Source organism: Triticum urartu, chromosome 2A (genome assembly GCF_056163025.1).
Source record: "Triticum urartu cultivar PI428250 chromosome 2A, HENAU_Tu73, whole genome shotgun sequence".
In the NCBI taxonomy this organism is placed as follows: Eukaryota; Viridiplantae; Streptophyta; class Magnoliopsida; order Poales; family Poaceae; genus Triticum; species Triticum urartu.
This window is the reverse complement of record NC_141874.1, coordinates 40,899,732-40,918,244: the sequence shown is the minus strand read 5'-3', so window position 1 is coordinate 40,918,244 and position 18,513 is coordinate 40,899,732. Positions and strand designations below refer to the sequence as shown.

The 18,513-nt window shown below is 46.1% G+C and overlaps 3 protein-coding genes across 3 annotated transcripts; all 3 read left to right on the top strand.

Annotated features, from left to right (window-relative positions):
* Positions 1-5,153: 5,153 nt before the first annotated feature.
* On the top strand, positions 5,154-6,305 carry LOC125527947 (proline-rich protein 4). Its single transcript, XM_048692445.2, has 2 exons — positions 5,154-5,363; positions 5,467-6,305. Exons 1-2 carry the CDS (start codon positions 5,222-5,224, stop codon positions 5,946-5,948), a joined length of 624 nt encoding a protein of 207 aa, XP_048548402.2. The 5' UTR covers positions 5,154-5,221; the 3' UTR covers positions 5,949-6,305.
* Positions 6,306-10,381: 4,076 nt separating this feature from the next.
* On the top strand, positions 10,382-11,481 carry LOC147983416 (proline-rich protein 4-like). The gene is made up of 2 exons (XM_087542937.1): positions 10,382-10,618; positions 10,706-11,481. Exons 1-2 carry the CDS (start codon positions 10,474-10,476, stop codon positions 11,188-11,190), a joined length of 630 nt encoding a protein of 209 aa, XP_087399063.1. The 5' UTR covers positions 10,382-10,473; the 3' UTR covers positions 11,191-11,481.
* Positions 11,482-13,499: 2,018 nt separating this feature from the next.
* On the top strand, positions 13,500-14,813 carry LOC147983415 (F-box protein At5g49610-like). Its single transcript, XM_087540720.1, has one exon. It carries the CDS (start codon positions 13,500-13,502, stop codon positions 14,811-14,813), a length of 1,314 nt encoding a protein of 437 aa, XP_087396846.1.
* Positions 14,814-18,513: the final 3,700 nt, after the last annotated feature.

The window sequence follows — 18,513 nt, the reverse complement described above, 5'->3', positions numbered from 1 at the left end:
GGTAGAAGCCCCCTCAATGCAACCGGAAGCAGTTGCGTCATAATCATGTGGCAGTCATGAGACTTTAGGTTCTGAAACTTTTTCTCTGGCATATTTATTATTCCCTTTATATTCAATGAGAAGCCAGTCGTGACCTTCATACTGAGCAGGCATTCAAAGATGATTTCTTTTTCTTCTTTCGTAAGAGCGTAGCTGGCAGGACCTTTATACTGCTTCGGAGGCATGCCGTCTTTTTCGTGCAAACATTGCAGGTTCTCCCGTGCCTCAGGTGTATCTTTTGTCTTCCCATACACGCCCAAGAAGCCTAGCAGGTTCATGCAAAGGTTCTTCGTCACGTGCATCACGTCGATTGAGGAGCGGACCTCTAGGTCTTTCCAGTAGGGTAGGTCCCAAAATATAGATTTCTTCTTCCACATGGGTGCGTGTCCCTCAGCGTCATTCGGAACAGCTAGTCCACCGGGACCCTTTCCAAAGATTACGTAGTGTAAATCATTGACCATAGCAAGCACGTGATCACCGGTGCGCATGGCGGGCTTCTTCCGGTGATCTGCCTCGCCTTTGAAATGCTTGCCTTTCTTTCGACATTGATGGTTGGTCGGAAGAAATCGACGATGGCCCAGGTACACATTCTTCCTGCATTTGTCCAAATATATACTTTTAGTGTCATCTAAACAGTGCGTGCATGCGTGGTATCCTTTGTTTGTCTGTCCTGAAAGGTTACTGAGAGCGGGCCAATCGTTGATGGTCACGAACAGCAACGCCTTAAGGTTAAATTCCTCCTGTCTGTGCTCATCCCACGTACGTACACCATTTTCATTCCACAGCTGTAAAAGTTTTCAACTAATGGCCTTAGGTACACTTCAATTTCGTTGTCGGGTTGCTTAGGGCCTTGGATGAGAACTAGCATCATAATGAACTTCCGCTTCATTCACATCCAAGGAGGAAGGTTATACATACATAGAGTCACGGGCCAGGTGCTGTGATTGCTGCTCTGCTCCCTGAAAGGATTAATGCCATCCGCGCTTAAAGCAAACCATACATTCCTTGGGTCCTTTGCAAACTCATCCCAGTACTTTCTCTCGATTTTTCTCCACTGCGACCCGTCAGCGGGTGCTCTCAACTTCCCATCTTTCTTTCGGTTCTCACTGTGCCATCGCATCAACTTGGCATGCTCTTCGTTTTTGAACAGACGTTTCAACCGTGGTATTATAGGAGCATACCACATCACCTTCGCGGGAACCCTCTTCCTGGGGGGCTCGTCGTCAACATCACCAGGGTCATCTCGTCTAATCTTATACCGCAATGCACCGCATACCGGGCATGCGTTCAGATCCTTGTATGCACCACGGTAGAGGATGCAGTCATTAGGGCATGCATGTATCTTCTCCACCTCCAATCCTAGAGGTCATACGACCTTCTTTGCTGCGTATGTACTGTCGGGCAATTCGTTATCCTTTGGAAGCTTCTTCTTCAATATTTTCAGTAGCTTCTCAAATCCTTTGTCAGCCACAGCATTCTCTGTCTTCCACTGCAGCAATTCCAGTACGGTACCGAGCTTTGTGTTGCCATCTTCGCAATTGGGGTATAACCTTTTTTTGTGATCCTCTAACATGCGATCGAACTTCAGCTTCTCCTTTTGACTAATGCATTGCGTCCTTGTATCGACAATGACCCGGCGGAGATCATCATCATCGGGCACATCGTCTGGTTCCTCTTGATCTTCAGCAGCTTCACCCGTTGCAGCATCATTGGGCACATCGTCTGGTTCTTCTTGATCTTCACCAGCTCCCCCCTTGCAGCATCACCGTATTCAGGGGGCACATAGTTGTCATCATAGTCTTCTTCTTCGCCGTCTTCCATCATAACCCCTATTTCTCCGTGCCTCGTCCAAACATTATAGTGTGGCATGAAACCCTTGTAAAGCAGGTGGGAGTGAAGCATTTTCCGGTTAGAGTAAGACCTCGTATTCCCACATTCAGTGCATGGGCAACACATAAAACCATTATGCTTGTTTGCCTCAGCCGCATCGAGAAACTCATGCACGCCCTTAATGTACTCGCGGGTGTGTCTGTCACCGTACATCCATTGCCGGTTCATCTGCATGCATTATATATAATTAAGTGTCCAAATTAATAGAAGTTCATCATCACATTAAAACCAAAGTGCATACATAGTTCTCATCTAACAACATATAGCTCTCCAGAGCATCTAATTAATTAAACCATACATTGAAACTATGTAAAACATTTCAATGCGAAAACAAATGCGATCATAATCGCAACCAAGGTAACAATTGATCCAACGGCATAATGATACCAAGCCTCAGTATGAATGGCATATTTTCTAACCTTTCTAATCTTCAAGCGCATTGCATCCATCTTGATCTTGTGATCATCGACGACATCCGCAACATGCAACTCCAATATCATCTTCTCCTCCTCAATTTTTTTATTTTTTCCTTCAACAAATTGTTTTCTTCTTCAACTAAATTTAACCTCTCGACAATAGGGTCGGTTGGCATTTCCGATTCACATACATCCTAGATAAATAAAATCTATGTCACGTTGGTCGGCATAATTTTCATAAACAATAAATGAACCAATAGTTATAAAGATAATATACATACCACATCCGAATCATAGACAGGACGAGGGCCGACAGGGGCGGATACCAAAACCATCGCACTATATAAGATGCAATAATAAATGTAAGAAAATGATACAAGTATCTATCTAAACATACAAGTAAGAATATTTTTCCTTTCAGAAAGAAGATAAGAACAAGAGGCTCACCACGGTGGTGTCGGTGATGAGATCGGCGCGGGTGATCAACGGCGGTGAAGACGGGGACGGGGCGTGACGGACCGCTAAATCTAGACAAATCTCGAGGAAAATGGAGCTTGGAGGTCGAGCTTCGAGAGGAAAGCTTAAGTAGTGTGGCTCGGGCATTCCATCGAACACCTCGAGCACCACAAAGCCCTCGCCCCCTCGGCCAGAAAAAACATAGCACTGTGCTCTGCTCTTGCGCGAGTGGGTATATATAGGCACCTCATTGGTCCCGGTTGGTGACATGAGCCGGGACTAAAGGGGAGCCTTTGGTCCCGGTTCAAGCCACCAACCGGGACCAATGGTGGTGGGCCAGGAGCGAGGCCCATTGGTCCCGGTTCATCCCACCAACCGGGACCAAAAGGTCCAGATGAACCGGGACCAATGGCCCACGTGGCCCGGCCGGCCCCCTGGCCTCACGAACCGGGACCAATGCCCACATTGGTCCCGGTTCTAGACTGAACCGGGACTAATGGGCTGACCCGGCCTGGACCAAAGCCCTGTTTTCTACTAGTGATAGGTTGTGTTTCTACACAATTAAGTATAACAAATACAAGTGGTGTATATCATCATTATCATTACTCTGTTATTCTTGGTCTTTATTCTTGTGCACTTTAATTCTCACTTTCACACACACACACACACACACACACACTTGCAATATTTCACCTTTCACACCGACTTTGCTTGGGACCTAAAATAATCTGCAGGCAAATTCGGATAAACCTCTATAAGGGGCAAAATTTCATTTTCTCAGCTCTTCATGGGATCAATACTCCTATTTCGAAAACAGCTACAACTAAACTCTATGCATTTGCATGACATCACCTCACCTGACGCACTTTGTGTTTCGTGAAGGAGCTGAACTATGACCTATGTCACATGTGTGTCACTCCTCTTGTCATGCGTGACAGGATTTGAAACATCATTTTGCACTAGCTAAATATGAAACCGAACATTTGTAGACGCTTCATCTCTGACTCGTCCATAGAAGACCGGTTTCGGTTGTTAGTCTATCAGAGGTTGCTTCTCTTTCTATAGATGGGGCCACACAGAAACGTGCATGGGACCATCCTTCGGTTCCATATCTTTGCGCCGCCTATGTCTTTCCCATTCCACTTTTCCTCATGCATCACGATGTGGAACAATAGGACTCCGGAACCCGTCTATTGTTATCATGTATGAGAGAGAGGAGATCAGGATTTTGGGGGAGAGCTCTTGCGCTACCGACATTGCGGTATACAACAAAGACTACTTTCCCGACACGAGTCCCCATCCCTCCACGCCATCCCTCCACCCGTCTATTGTGATCGCCAGGATTTTGTGTGCTGACTACGAATGCTTCTTCATCTGCCACATCATTTGTTATTTCCCCCCTTCTATTAAGTATTAGTCCCGGTTGCTTACTCTATTAGTATTCGATCTGGACATGCCATGTTTATCGTACCTATCAAATAGCATCTCTGTTTTTCTTACCAACTTCTCTTGTTCGAGCGAACCAATATGTGGTCGCATGGTTATGAGGACAGCGGTATCCCTAGCCCATCAGAGTTTAAGTTCTAAACTTAACACTGATGCTTGCATTTTTCTGAATTTATTTTAATGGGAGGAGATGTTTCCGTCTACAACTATGGCGTCAAACTCAAGATGATGTGCCGGCTCAGTCTCTCGCAAGTGCTCATATGGGTAGGGTGTGCATCCATGCGTTTATATGAGTGAGTGTATGTGCGTATGTATGCATGAGTGTCTGGGTCTGTACTGTGTTCAAAAAAACTTCTATTGTTTGAATATCGTGTCACTATGTTGATCATCTTCTATCTGTTTTTTCTTTGATTAAACATAATTAGAAACTGCTCATATGTAACATTCTAGTCCCTATGCAACTTGATGCAAGCCGTTTTTGCAGTTCACCGCAAGCTCACTGCTCCCCAAATGGACATGCAGTCATGAACTCTGCAGCAATTATGTGATGTCGGTCCAACACCAGTTTACCACCAGCAAACAGGGTAGTATTACTACTTCTAACTTACGCTGCATGCATGCATGCACACACGCAAATGCATGTGCATGCCGAGAGACGTTGCTGGTGCCTACCTACGTACTCCAACACCGAACCAGGTCCATCACCAACAGCGACGTGGAGGCACACGCACCGGCCGATCCGATCATGCAGCGGGCGCGGTATTTAACTCGCCATCTGAAATTTCGGTGAGTTAGCCGGCCTCTCGTTGTCACGCATCACGTCGCCGGTCACTGTGCATGCAGCCAGATCACCCATCGAGCTGTGCCGATCAATGCGGAGGCCTATAAAAGCCATGCGTCGCCTGTTACATCCATTCATCCATCAGCCACTTCACACAGCCAAGCAAGTGGCAGTGCGATTCAGAGGTTCAGGCATGGCAGCTCCGAGAGCACTTGTCCTCGCCGTCCTGCTGGCGATCGCCGTCGCCAACGCCGAGGCAGCGTCAGTCGTCGTCGGCCTGGCCAAGTGCGCCGACTGCACCAGGAAGAACATCAAGGCTGAGGAAGCCTTCAAGGGTAAGCTATCAAGATACGTACGTATTACAAATTTACGATGCACACACACATATATAGATGAAGATCGGCTCATGGTTGTCCTCCTGCCGTCAACGTACTTCAGGTCTCCAGGTGGCGATCAAATGCAAGAACATCGACGGCGAGTACGAGAGCAAGGCGGTGGGTGCCCTCGACGGCACCGGCGCCTTCAGCGTGCCCCTCGCCGCCGATCTCCATGGCGCCGACTGCGTCGCACAGCTCCACAGCGCCGCCTCCAACGCACCGTGCTCCGGCCAGAAGCCATCCAAGATCGTGCCGGTGTCCGAGGGCACCACCTTTGGTGTCATGGCCGGCGCCAAGACGGACACGGTGGCATCGCCAGAGTGCGCGTCCGCGACCCTATGCGGACCGATCAAGAAGCACATCATAGAGCACTTCCACCACAAGAAGCCCGTGCCACCCACGCCGGAGCCCAAGCCCCAGCCCCACCCTGACTACGGCCGGTTGCCCAAGCCGAAGCCCAAGCCGCAGCCCCACCCGGATTACCACCCCGTCCCTCCCACGCCTACCTATGGCGGCGGCGGGGGATACCACGGACACCACTGACTCCGATATACCATCATCGGGCACAGCAGTGAAATTTCATGGCTTGTTGCTATCAGGGAGTGAGTGACGTTGCTATTTATGTGCGCGGGTTAGCTTGGTCTTATTATACCCCTGCGTCCTAAAATTCTTATCTTAGATTCATCTAGATGCGGATGTATCTAATACTAAAACGTGATTTGATACATCCGTATTTAGACAAATTTAAAACAAGAATTTTGAGACGAAGGGAGTATCATTCAGAATAACAGTTGTGAGGGATAAGTATGTGTGTCAGGCAAATGTACGGGTGATGGGTCAGTTTTTACAAGGTTTGTAATATTGAATTTTTGTAATGAGAAGTTCCTATATCTGAATCAACCACGTACACTCATTTTCCCCATACTAGATGATGCCCCGCACGTTGTTGCGAGAATATTTTTACAGTGTTTTAGTGAGATTTTGGTTAAATGGAACATAAATATTTGAAATAATAGTTTCTAAAATTATATAAGAATTAAATTTAATACCATAATAGAATGAAATTTTACATACATGCATGTTTGCATGTTGAAGTGGATTTTTAATATGCATAGTTGCATGTTGAGGTGGGCCTTTCCTATGCATGTTGAATGATGAGGTGTCATGCTTGCATGTTGAGAGAAATATATTAGTGGGTGCTAGCTATTTAGATATAGAAGATGCCTGCCTTAGGGTATCTTTAAGAGACGACACCAAATGTCCGCGGACATCTGACCCGGTGAACATCATCCAATTGTGCCCTTCAAATATGCTCCTAAGTACATGTTCGGACTTCTCTCTTTGTCAAAATTTCTAGATCAATAACAATCCGAACATATACATTTAAATAGTTGCAAACAAATGCAACCAATAGCAAAATCACGGGGTATTCAATTGTTTTATACATCTATCGAACCCAAAAGCAAATGAACCGGCTGCCCATACCAAATGCCTCAATTTGTGGCCTCCTTTTCCCCCTCCTACAGCACAAAGCATGTGTACATGCTATCACGCAAGTTGTGAACAAAATTGACCGCATCTGGATCCAAGTCATCGGCTTCCACCATGGCCGTATATGGGCATGTGCAACAGGAGCTTCCGAACAGGACCCCCAGCACCTGAGGGGCCCCATTTTTTTGTTAATCAACGTGTTAACTAAAGTATTAGGTACTAGAGTAATGAGCTGTTTGAAATATTTTACACCATCCCACCCTACGCATCTCTCTAATCACGATCCATCATTTCCTCTCAGCTCTCTCTCAACCTCACAGCTCTTCCAAAACATCATGGTACAACTTAAAAAAAGCAAATTAAGTATGTGCTTCTACATGCCTTTAAACCTTCTGCTTCTAACTGGTGTAAACTTTTTGTGGAAAACTACACCTTGAATTTATTTTTCACACGTAGGGCCTGATTTTGATTTGCACTGGGCCTCCGATTTCCCCGGTACCGCCCTGGTTTCCACGTACAAGATCTTTTACTCCTTGCAAGCTTGCTTGATCGCAAGCTTACTATCCCTAATCTCAGTTTCCTTCTTTTAGATTTCCATGAACAATTTCCTCCTTGATCCCATTGCGCTTGGCACATACCTCCTCTTTCTTTGTCGTGTTGTCCTCAAACTTCTTCATCATCTTGACCGCTGCCCCTTCTCTTCTCGTTCTCCCATTTTCTTCCCCTCGACCTAGCCATACATGGGTGCCGGTGCAAGCCCTCCTCCAGCTGCACCGCATGGATCACCAACTTCATCACTTGCTTTGGCGTTGGCGGTCTTCATATAATTGGTAATGCTGCTCCACTTGCTTTGCGCATTCAATTTGTACCAGCAATGCATCATCATGAATGGCTTGCCCTAGGTCGTGTGGTACAACGTGGCCACGTGGCCGGGCTAGCAAAGCAATACAATGACATGATCAAAAAGTTGCAGCATAGAGAAAATCAACCAGGTAACCAAGATATAGAGCATCACAAAGCAAAACTTACGAGCACAAGGAGTGATGCACCACTTGGTCACCAGTTTTCCATTTGTGCATAGCACCACAATACGTGTTGATGGCCTCTTGAATGGCGTGCCATCGACGGTTTAGCGACTTCGGATTGCGATTTTGTATCACTTCGTTGTTGCGGGGCTCGTCTAGCTTTTTGTCATGAAACCTATCATGCACACTTTGCCAAAGTGCCAAGCCTTTTTGCCCCATACCTTGAATCAGTTCTGTAGGAGTGCATGCTATAGCCAATGCAACCAAAAGACCATTCTTATGGAAGAGACTAGACAATACATTTATACACCAACACTCCCCATCACATGTGGCTCCTTCAGGCCTAAACATGGACCAAAAGTGAGCTCCAATTTAATTGCGCCAGCTGGGTCTTGAACCCAAGACCTCTTGACCCTGATATCATGTAGAAGTACATACTCTAGCCAATGCAACCAAAAGACTGATTATATGGAAGAGACCAGGCAATACATTTATACGTCAACAAGTTCAACACTTGTGCCTAATCACGTCAAACACAATAATTTATCCTCCTTGTTAGAGTACGTCAGCCCTTCTTTTTCTTGTGTTCGCATCGGGCACTGACGACTACTAGATGTCAGTCGGCATCTCTTGCTCTGGATACAACGAGTACTTGTCATAGACTTGTCCGTCTTCGTGGACGTCGCCATTATGGATCATGTTCATTCGCCACGTCGCCTATCCTGCGCCATCGAGCTTGCAAGGGGGGGGGGGGGGGGGGCATTTTGCCAAACAATGACTGGGCATCGCCGGACAAAGGCTCCTTGGACTGAAGCCATGACCGGACGAGTGTCGGCGACTCGGTGAACACATAATAGCTGTTGAGGTTGATAGTGTATGGTGGAGGGTGACCGGTGATGAAAGATGCAGCAGAGTATTGAAGCGATTTCTGCGTGCCGGGTTGACCGTACTGATAGGTGGTGAAGTAGTACAGTGCCTTGTACTGGGTGGGCCAGGGTGGCGATTGCCCAAAGGCCACTGGCACAACGGTCCGTTGGTATGAGTGCAACCGATTGTACCATGTCGCGTCTTCGCTTTTGATCGCGTGGAAATTCTTGATTCTTTCTCGGAAATCTTTGGTTTATTTCCTAACCTTCTTCCAGAACCTAATCTCTCGAATATCTAACGGTTTTACTTCTTTATATACGTTTGGGAGGCCTCTCCTTTGTCCATTGACAAACCAATCTATTCGTGTTGCATATTAAGATTGTAAGCAAAGGCAAGTATCTCTTAGGCCATGACACGCGCTCTGGAACGAATGCCAAATAACATCACAAGAGGAGGTTGATCGCCTTGCCGCCGGCGGAAGCTTGCCACATGGATCAAAGCCCCTTTCATGAGGAGGTTTTTGAGCTAGAAGACACTTCCCCCGATGCATTGGGACAAGGGATCAAGCATGACCGGCGAATGTGGGATCAAGGTGGAGATAGTTCATCTGAATAAGAAGTCCCTGCGGAGGTAAAGATGGAAGAACATGAGCCACAAGAGTTGATCATTGGTAAGGAGCAAGTTGAATCTCTTAAACATATTAAATTAGTAATCATGTGCAAATGAGGGTACCCCAACCGTCATGGATGGCCACACAATCCGTAGATCGTTGAAGGATGCTTATCAGTAAACTACCGTGCTTCGGGAAGCAAAGCGCGCGGCTTCTCGAGCTTGGCTTCGTGGGTGCAGTCCCCACCGCCCACTCAACAGAAAACTGTTGAGTAACGGCAACAAGTGATTGAGTTTAGTAGTTTCTCATAAAAAATTATTGGCTCTAGCAATATGGTAATATGAAGAAGACAAAATTGTTTGAAGCACGCACAGGTGCATCGTGCAAGCCTGGCTTGTTAGAAACTGTTGATCTGAGTGTTTCTAGCGAGACAGGCCTACAGATGCTTTGAGTTTCGTGCTATGCAGGCCCACCAGTGAATGCAGGCAACAAACAGGCCACAATCTTTCCACTGGGGATTGGTTTGTCTATATGCAGGCAACCAAAGGCGTCCTCTTATTGCACTGGTATATTAATGCCCGGCTGGCGCACCGCACTCGCGGAAACGAAAGACGGGAGAATCAGTTACGCTCTGACTTATGTAGGCTCCCTAAGAAAGGCCACGTACTTGCGCTGGATGCATGCAATGCATATCATGTACGGCGTGGAACCTACGAACGATGCGATCTGCCACCAGCCAATGCAAAGTCGATCACCAACCGATCGAGTAATGACTAACGACGTGCGTGGATCAAATCGTTGATCGATGCGTGCAGTGGACTCTGGGATCAAGCGAGTTTTAATTCGCCATCCGAAATTTCGGCGCGCCAAACCCAAATTAGCGAATTTCACTCCGCCGGCCATCCTTCTTCGCTTGCAGCCAGATCAGATCATCGACGAGCTGTATCGTATCGTTCAATGCGGATGCCTATATAAGCCATGCTTCGCCTGTTCCATTCATCCTTCCATCCATCGAGCTGCTATAGCTACTTTCTTCACACAGGCAAGTAGTGGGGTTCGATTCAGAGGTTCAGGCATGGCAGCTCCGACGAGAGGGCTCGTCCTCGCCGTCCTTCTGGCGATCGCCGTCGCCAACGCCGAGGCGGCGTCCGTCGTCGTCGGCCTGGCCAAGTGCACCGACTGCACCAGGAAGAACATGAAGGCCGAGGAAGCTTTCAAAGGTAAGCTAGCTAGATATTCGGTCGTAAAATGTCAATGCACACATAGTGAAATTAGCTCACTGTTGTTCTGCCATGAATGCACACCAGGTCTTGAGGTGGCGATCAAGTGCAAGAACGTCCACGGTGACTACGAGAGCAAGGCCGTGGGTGCCATCGACGGCACCGGCGCCTTCAGCGTGCCCCTCGCTTCTGACCTCCATGGCGCCGACTGCGTCGCTCAGCTCCACAGCGCCGCCTCCAACGTGCCGTGCGCCGGCCAGGAGCCGTCAAAGATCGTGCCGGTGTCTGAGAGCACCACCTTCGGCATCATCGCCGGTGACAACACCGCCACGCCGTCCGAGGCATCGCCAGAGTGTGCGTCCATGAAACTGTGCGGACCGATCAAGAAGCACATCATCGAACACTTCCACCACAAGAAGCCCGTGCCACCGAAGCCGGAGCCCAAGCCCCAGCCTCACCCGGACTATGGCCCCGTGCCCAAGCCGCAGCCCCACCCCGACTACCACCCCGTCCCTCCCACACCCACCTACGGCGGCAGCAGCGGCGGCGGTGGATACCAGGGACACCACTGACTCCGATCTGCCACCCTCCCGCCCAGCACTGAAATCCCCACGGTTGTTGCGTACTCGGAGTGACGTTGCTATTTATGATCGCCGCATGCACGGTTGGTTTAGCCTTTTATCATTCCCTACCCTGTTTTCGAGTATCTGCAGAATGAGTTCAGAATAACTGTTATGAGGGTCAGGGGTCAGTGTGTCAGACATGTGTGTGGGTGTTGGTGTTTCTTTACCAAGGTTTGTAATATCTGTATCATTTTTTGTAAGATGAAGTTATTATGTATGAATCAAGCTACATATAATCAAGTCCGCGCAAAGCATACTCATTTCCCACCCTTTTCTATTTCCCGTCAAGAGTTCAAGACACAATATTATGAGGAACACTGTGCATTCTTTTTTTTTCTTCCAGGCAGAAATACTTTGTTTTTAAAGTTGAGTGTGAGAAAGCATATAATAGAGTTAAACTATTTTTTTATGTGAAGTGCTACAGTGTAAAGCTTATGGACATAAATGGATACGTTGGAGTAAGTGCCACCCAACAAGGTTCTATTGGAAAAGCTTAAGATTGGCCATAATGGGAGTAACTTCAAAAGTAACATCGAGTCCAACCTAGCAAATTTGTCTATGTGACAATGAATTAATGAGGAGAAAGGTAATTGAGTAACTTAGCTAGTTACTCATTCTATGAGTAACATCACACGTACCAGGATAAAATGAGTCTATAACCTAATAAATGAAGCTTTGCATGACATTATGCATATGTTACTACCCACTACGGAGGTAATAACATAGTCAAGAATAGCGTGTATGTTACTAGTGTAAGTTACTCTCCATTGTGACTAGTCTAATGGGAAGGAGACTGAGCTCTTTACTATAAGGAAGGGGCTTTGGCAAGGAGATGCCTTATCCCATCTTCGATTTAACATAGTTGTATATGTCTTCTCCGGGATGCTAGTCAAAGGGAGTAGAGCAGGGCTAGTCAAAGGGCTCCACCCAAAACTTTGGTCTTGGAGGGGTGATTTGTTTGCAGTGTGCTCATGACACTTTTCTTTTCTCGCTGGATGATGGTATATTAGCTTTAAACCTAAAGTTTATTTAGACCAGCTTTGAGCAAGTTTAAGGTATGAAATTAATTACCATCAAAGTGAGTTGATGTCCATTAACATGGAGGGTGATAAGGTGACCCCCTTCGTTGACATTTTTCAATGTGTCAGAGGGATGTTTCCTATTAAATACTCCCTCCGTCCCAAAATAAGTGACTCGCGTTTGTACTAACTCTGTACTAAAGTTAGTACAAAGTTGAGTCACTTATTTTGGGACGGAGGGAGTATTAAGCTTCGCCTTTACACATTGAGAAGCTTAGGATGGAGGATTTGCAACCTATAGTGCATAAGATGTTACTTAGAGTTTGAGGCTGAAGGGGTGAACTTCTATCTCATAAAGCCAAGATAGTTCTTATTGAGTTATGTCTTTCTAGTATACCAGTCTATATGTTTTATTTCTTTAAGTTACCTAAATGTGCCATTAGAATTCTCAATTCCTAGATGGCTAATTGCCTATGGATTGATCATGAGGGGAGTAGTAGAAGTCATCTAGACGAATTGGCCTTCCATCTATATGAAAAACGATTTTGGGGGCTTAGTCATTACAAACTTCCAGGACCCGAAATTTGCTCAGTAGGAACTTGGGTCAGGAGACACGTTGCGTTGGAAGGTCTAATGTGGAGAAAGGTTATTAACTCTAAGTATAATACTAGAAATCCAAATATTCTGTGTTGTCATGATACACATCCTTCTTAGTTTTGTGAAGGAGATATGTGAGCCATGAGAGATGTGCAGTTTGGTTATAAGTGGCTAGGAAATGGCCGACTTTTTCTTTGAGAATAGGAAATGGTAGATCATTGAGATTGTGTGGGGAGGTTACATGGTTTGGGAATGCCCCTATGAAAACTCAATTCTTGGATCTCTATTGTATGGATAATGAGAAGAACAAAATAGCTAATGTAGGGGGTGTCATTCAATTGATATGTACTCTCTCCATCCCAAAATGTAAGATGTTTTTTAACACTGTCATAGTATAAAAAACGTCTTACATTTCGGGACGGAGGGAGTACTTTCCAAAGGACCGTGGATGGGCAAGAAACCATGTTCACCTTTGTATTTTCGGACTTTCTTTGTGCTATTGAGTCTGTTCACTTTGCTACTCTACTTGGTGTGGTGCCCTCCTCAGTCCTCACCCGACCGTGTTTCCAAATTCCCCACGCCCTTTCCGTTTCTCCAACCCATAGGCCGCCGCCATTCCCGTGTCGATCCATCAAGGAGGCGATGCCGCGGGGAGGTCCCGGCCACGACTGCACGGAGCAGGACCACCCTCCGGCGATCTCCCCACCCCGTCCGCGGCAGCGGCCCCCGCCGTTCCTGAGAGCCGGGAGGAGCCCCTTCCAGTTCTTGGCCCATCTGTGGCAGGCCGGATGCGGGGTGGTCAAGAGGAGGAGGAACAAGATGCGGAAGCGGAAGCAGCGGCGGCCTGCAGCGAGCCTCCCTGCCGACCTCCTCGCGGAGATGGTCCTGCTGCGGGTGGCGTACAGGTCGCTCTGCCGCCTCAGGTGCGTGTCGAGGTCCTGGCGCGCGCTCTGCTCCGACCGCCGCGTCGTCAGGAGGTCGCCGCAGACCATCTCCGGTTTCTTCAGCCACTCCCGCGACGCGCGTCGCCGCGGCTCCATCTGCCACAGCCGCGAGGGCCATCTCCTCAGCTTCCACAATCTGTCCGGGAGTGGCTGGCCCCTCATCGAACCGTCTCTGCCCTTTCTGCGCGAGCGCGGCTACGCAAGCGTCACGCTCATCCACTGCTGCAACGACATCCTCCTCTGCTCCGCCGACGGGAGGCCTCCGCTATCTCCGGCGAAGTACATCGTCTGCAACCCAGCGACCAAGGAGATCTGGGCCGTGCTGCCTGCGCCCGCTTCACACGCCTCCCCACGGGACAACAACATATGTCTCTGTTTCGATCCTGCAATAGTTCCATCCTACTGCGCTGTGTTTGTGAAACCATTGGAGAGCAGTCGATTCGAGGTTTATTCGTCAGAAACTGCACAGTGGACATCCCTGCTGAGTGATTGTAGTGACCTTGGTTTTGCTGGTGACGATTTAGGGTATGTCTTCTTCAATGGCACTCTGCATTTGAGTGCCTACTACTCTTCTTCCATCGTCACGCTGGACACCAAGCGAGAAACATGGGGGGCAATCCGAATGCCGGAGGACAATAAACCCGCTGCCATCGGGCTGTCTCGGGGGCGCTTACACCTTGTATGCATAGACTATGACAACGATTGGCAACTATCTGTTTGGGTTCTCGAGGATTATGCCAGTGGTAAGTGGACCTTGATGCACATCCCGGACTTTCCGGGTCTGCTAGGAACGCCTCGTCGCGTACCCACCGAGATCTACGAGTCGGTTGCAATCCATCCAGAATGTAATTTGGTTTTCTTTACTGGCGGGGAGGAGAGGTCATGGTCACTCTTGTCGTATGATATGGATACCCAGAAAGTGCAGCATATCAGCAGTCTTGAAAGTCGCCCTTATCTGCCGTGTCTGCCTTACATCCCCTGCTTCGTGAAATGGTCCTCGAATGGTCACTAGATCAGGTGACCAGACCCACTTTTGAGGCAGTGGCCTGGACAACTTCGGTGTCTAGGTCAGTTTGCTTATCTGTTGGTGTTCAAGTGCATGTCGTTTATTTGGACAGACCTATTCAGTTAACCTATTTGCTCTCATTTACTGATTGTTGTTCTCACTTGTTAACTGGATGTGATAGAACACATTATCCCTGTTTGAAATCATTTGCATTTTCAAATCTTCCAGTGCATCCATTTTATACAGATATCTCTAGTATGCAACTTATTATCTATCTATCTATTCAAAAGTTTTAAATCAGAAAACAGGGTACTCCAAGGATGCGAGTATCGCTCGCGTTCTGTATGCAGACATGGGGGTGGACCTGGACGTGTCGGTGCTTTGTAGCTGCTATATACAGAGATTGATGATGTGAAGGTGTTTGTTGAAATGTCTTTGGTAGTTGTGTGAGATGAATCAGTTCAGCAGCAGGTATGCATACTTCCCCTGAATTGTCATCTCACTAGATCACTTTGAAAAGTCAAATGACATTGGCCACACAAGTTCCCTTTGTACCAGCCATAGCAACTGTTGTGGATTTTAATTGTTCAAGTTTCCTTTTACCAGCAATAACAATTGTGGTAGATTTGAAAGAAAAAGAAAATCCATGTTGTTTTGAAGACTAAAGCTATCTGTCTCAGTGCATTCACAGCTGCTTTGCGCATAGGGGATATACCATTATTTTCAACCAAAATGTTTGGTATGAAGTTTTACTACTTTACCCATAACCAAAAAACCTCTGTTATACTTGAGTTCTTTGTTTGCATCATTTTGATAGTATTTGATGAACTTCACAAGGTAAACAAATGCTAGGTGTATCATGTAAGCTTACAAAGGTGACATGACAATGGGTTAGAGAAATGATGCTGGACCATCCATCACTTATTGCAACATGAGGACAAAGCTATAAATTCTTATAGAAATGATTAGCTAGTTAAGTTTTCCCCGTTATGTACAAGTCCATATGCATTTTAAACAGTCCATCTTGGGATTACAAGCCGGCATTTTATTCTATCACTACTAAGGTGTTAATCTGCTGTATATATTGGTCTTTAGGCTAGTCATAGTGGGAGTAACTTAGCTAGTAACATAGCGCACTTCGAGAAAATTCTGCTTATGTGGCAAGTAATTAATGATAGGTGATAACATAATATGTTACTGTAACATAACGCTTTCCAAGACAAGATAAGTCTATGAGCTAATAAATGAAGCCATCTATGATACTACTAGTATGTTACTTTGCATTATGAAGGTAGTAACTTAGACTAGTGTCATATGCAAGACACTAGTCTAAGTTACTCCCCACTATGACCAGCCTTATGAGACAGGCAGAGCTCTGTTCATCGTTCATTGGGGTATGTGTAGACATCTAAAACACATATATCTATAAATATGGAATTGTTTGTGCTGCGAATTATTTTCTGGAGTGATAGCAGCCTCCATACCATGATGCAGCTGTAAACACAACTATGTTCCAGTTTTACTTGTACGGGCAAACTATGGCACACTTGTAAACACAGAGGTAAATCCGTGAACCTTCAGACATTGGTGTCAGTTGTCACCTATGTTGATAAGTGGATCAAGAGCCTTGATCAGATTATTGTACTGCAGAGCATATGTAGCAAAAGTATATTTGTCATCACCGGTCCATGCTGCTTTACTGCCTTGGAATGAGGTACTTCGCTACATTTTTAGGCACAATTCTACCATAGATCATGTTTATGTCCAGAAACCAGAGTTAACATACACCGCGATATCAGAAAGGATGTGCAGAAATGTTGCCTCTATATGTCGTACCTGGCTTCGTCAGTGTTCAGGATGCATTCAGCAGGAGACACCTAAGTTCTCCATCAATCTGAGTAAGCGACCCTGCTGATGGCTCACTAGTTTTGCTCGCCGTGTAGTATGCCATCTTGTCACATTCTATGGTATATTCATTTTTTTGGGGGGGAGGGGGGGGGGGGGGGGGTGATTCTTTCGGGTGGCACAAATCCAGGTTATTGGGCTTCATATCGTGCTCGGAACTTCAGATCATTTCTCTCAGGCATTTGCTGAAGTGGTGACCACAAGAATATGATAGTTCGACAGTTTCCTACACCTAAGAGAATATTCATTTATTTTACTAGTAGCTTTTTTGGCAATAAATCATGAGTGGACATACAGCCACGCGAGGTCGTTATCAAGACCGACCGTTTCCGTACGATTCGTGTAGCTCTAATACAAATTTCATCCATCGTATACAATTAGTACAATTCTTGTATTACTTCTGACCTTGCCAGGAGATGGCCCAGAAGGCAGACTCGCGCATTGAAGACGTGCGTTGATTAACATGTCAGTCCAAATGGCCAGCTGCACCACAATAACTACAATGATCCATGCTACTACTTCATTAGAAGATGGCCGTGGAGCATGTGGTTTGAAGCGTTAACTACATTGAAAGAATGCACCCTGTCCATAATCACACTAGCTCTCTCCGTCCAGCATTTTTCAATTTTGAAAATGAGGTATTTTAGTTTCGTCACTTGTTTTGGATTGCTGATTTAAAACTCTTATATGCATCAATTTTTGACTGAAAAATCACTTAACTCCATTCTTCATAGTTAACTTGAATCACAAAAAATAGAATCTGATTTTTAAATGCAACGTTGATACAAAATCAGAATGTCAATTAAAAGATCAGGCAAAATTCTACAAAAATGGTTAAAATACTTTTACATAACTTATAGGATATTTGAGACATCACCAATATGAGAGAACGATTTGTTCTTTGACGGCTTCGGTTTTGATTTAAGCTTCACAAGCATACATGTTAACCAAAAATTACGGTTCCCATTTTTGAACAAATTAGAGACATCAAAACCAACTCGACACATTTGTAATTGAACTTACAATATGAAAATATCTACGAGATGCATTTAATTACCTGAATATATGGGCGAAAGTTTGTCATGGTTGCAGCTAAATTCGTGTGCTTAGTCGATGTATTAGTAATATGTTAATCGGTAAATCAGGACTAACCATCATACAAGTGTGTTTAATCAGTGTGCCAGTTATTAGCCATGTAATATCTTGGGCTAATTAGCATATGAGTATTACCATACACTAAACCATCCAGTTTGCATGAAACAGATGCTATGAATAAAGCTTCTTGTACTAGCATTATTCCATTGATGCATCTGCCAATTGATGGATGACACATTAATACATAGACTTGGCCACCTAATAACAATTGCCATAAGAAACGTCTGCAATGTAAGGGGACGAACAGATTGGATATACGTTAGCACGTTTGTGCGTATACCCAAGTAAAACGCAGGATCAAGTCCAGTATCCATATGCTAACCTGTGTATCTCTGTTTCTACCGAAGTCATTTCCCAACATGCAAGGGACATTGCTACCAGACGAGCCAATATTCATACGAAAATTAAAGGAGACCCGGCCCACGTGTGCGAAGTAATGTTGCGTATTTACGCTAGCGTGCGAATTAGCCACCCCGTATTGCACAATGGGTTATATTAAGTAGGAATCACGATGTGCATGTGGACGCGCGAGATTACGGCATCGCGTGCCACTATGTCCCAAAAATCCGCGTCCCTTTTTTGGGGAGGAATTTAGATAAACGCCAGTATGCCGACCCGGTTCATTCTTCAGACAGGGTTGCCAGGT

Coding starts and splice junctions, on each gene's coding strand:
- LOC125527947 (XM_048692445.2), top strand. CDS start 5,222: ATGGCAGCTCCGAGAGCACTTGTCCTCGCCGTCCTGCTGGCGATCGCC. Junction 5,364..5,466: donor GGCTGAGGAAGCCTTCAAGG/GTAAGCTATCAA, acceptor AACGTACTTCAG/GTCTCCAGGTGGCGATCAAA.
- LOC147983416 (XM_087542937.1), top strand. CDS start 10,474: ATGGCAGCTCCGACGAGAGGGCTCGTCCTCGCCGTCCTTCTGGCGATC. Junction 10,619..10,705: donor GGCCGAGGAAGCTTTCAAAG/GTAAGCTAGCTA, acceptor AATGCACACCAG/GTCTTGAGGTGGCGATCAAG.
- LOC147983415 (XM_087540720.1), top strand. CDS start 13,500: ATGCCGCGGGGAGGTCCCGGCCACGACTGCACGGAGCAGGACCACCCT.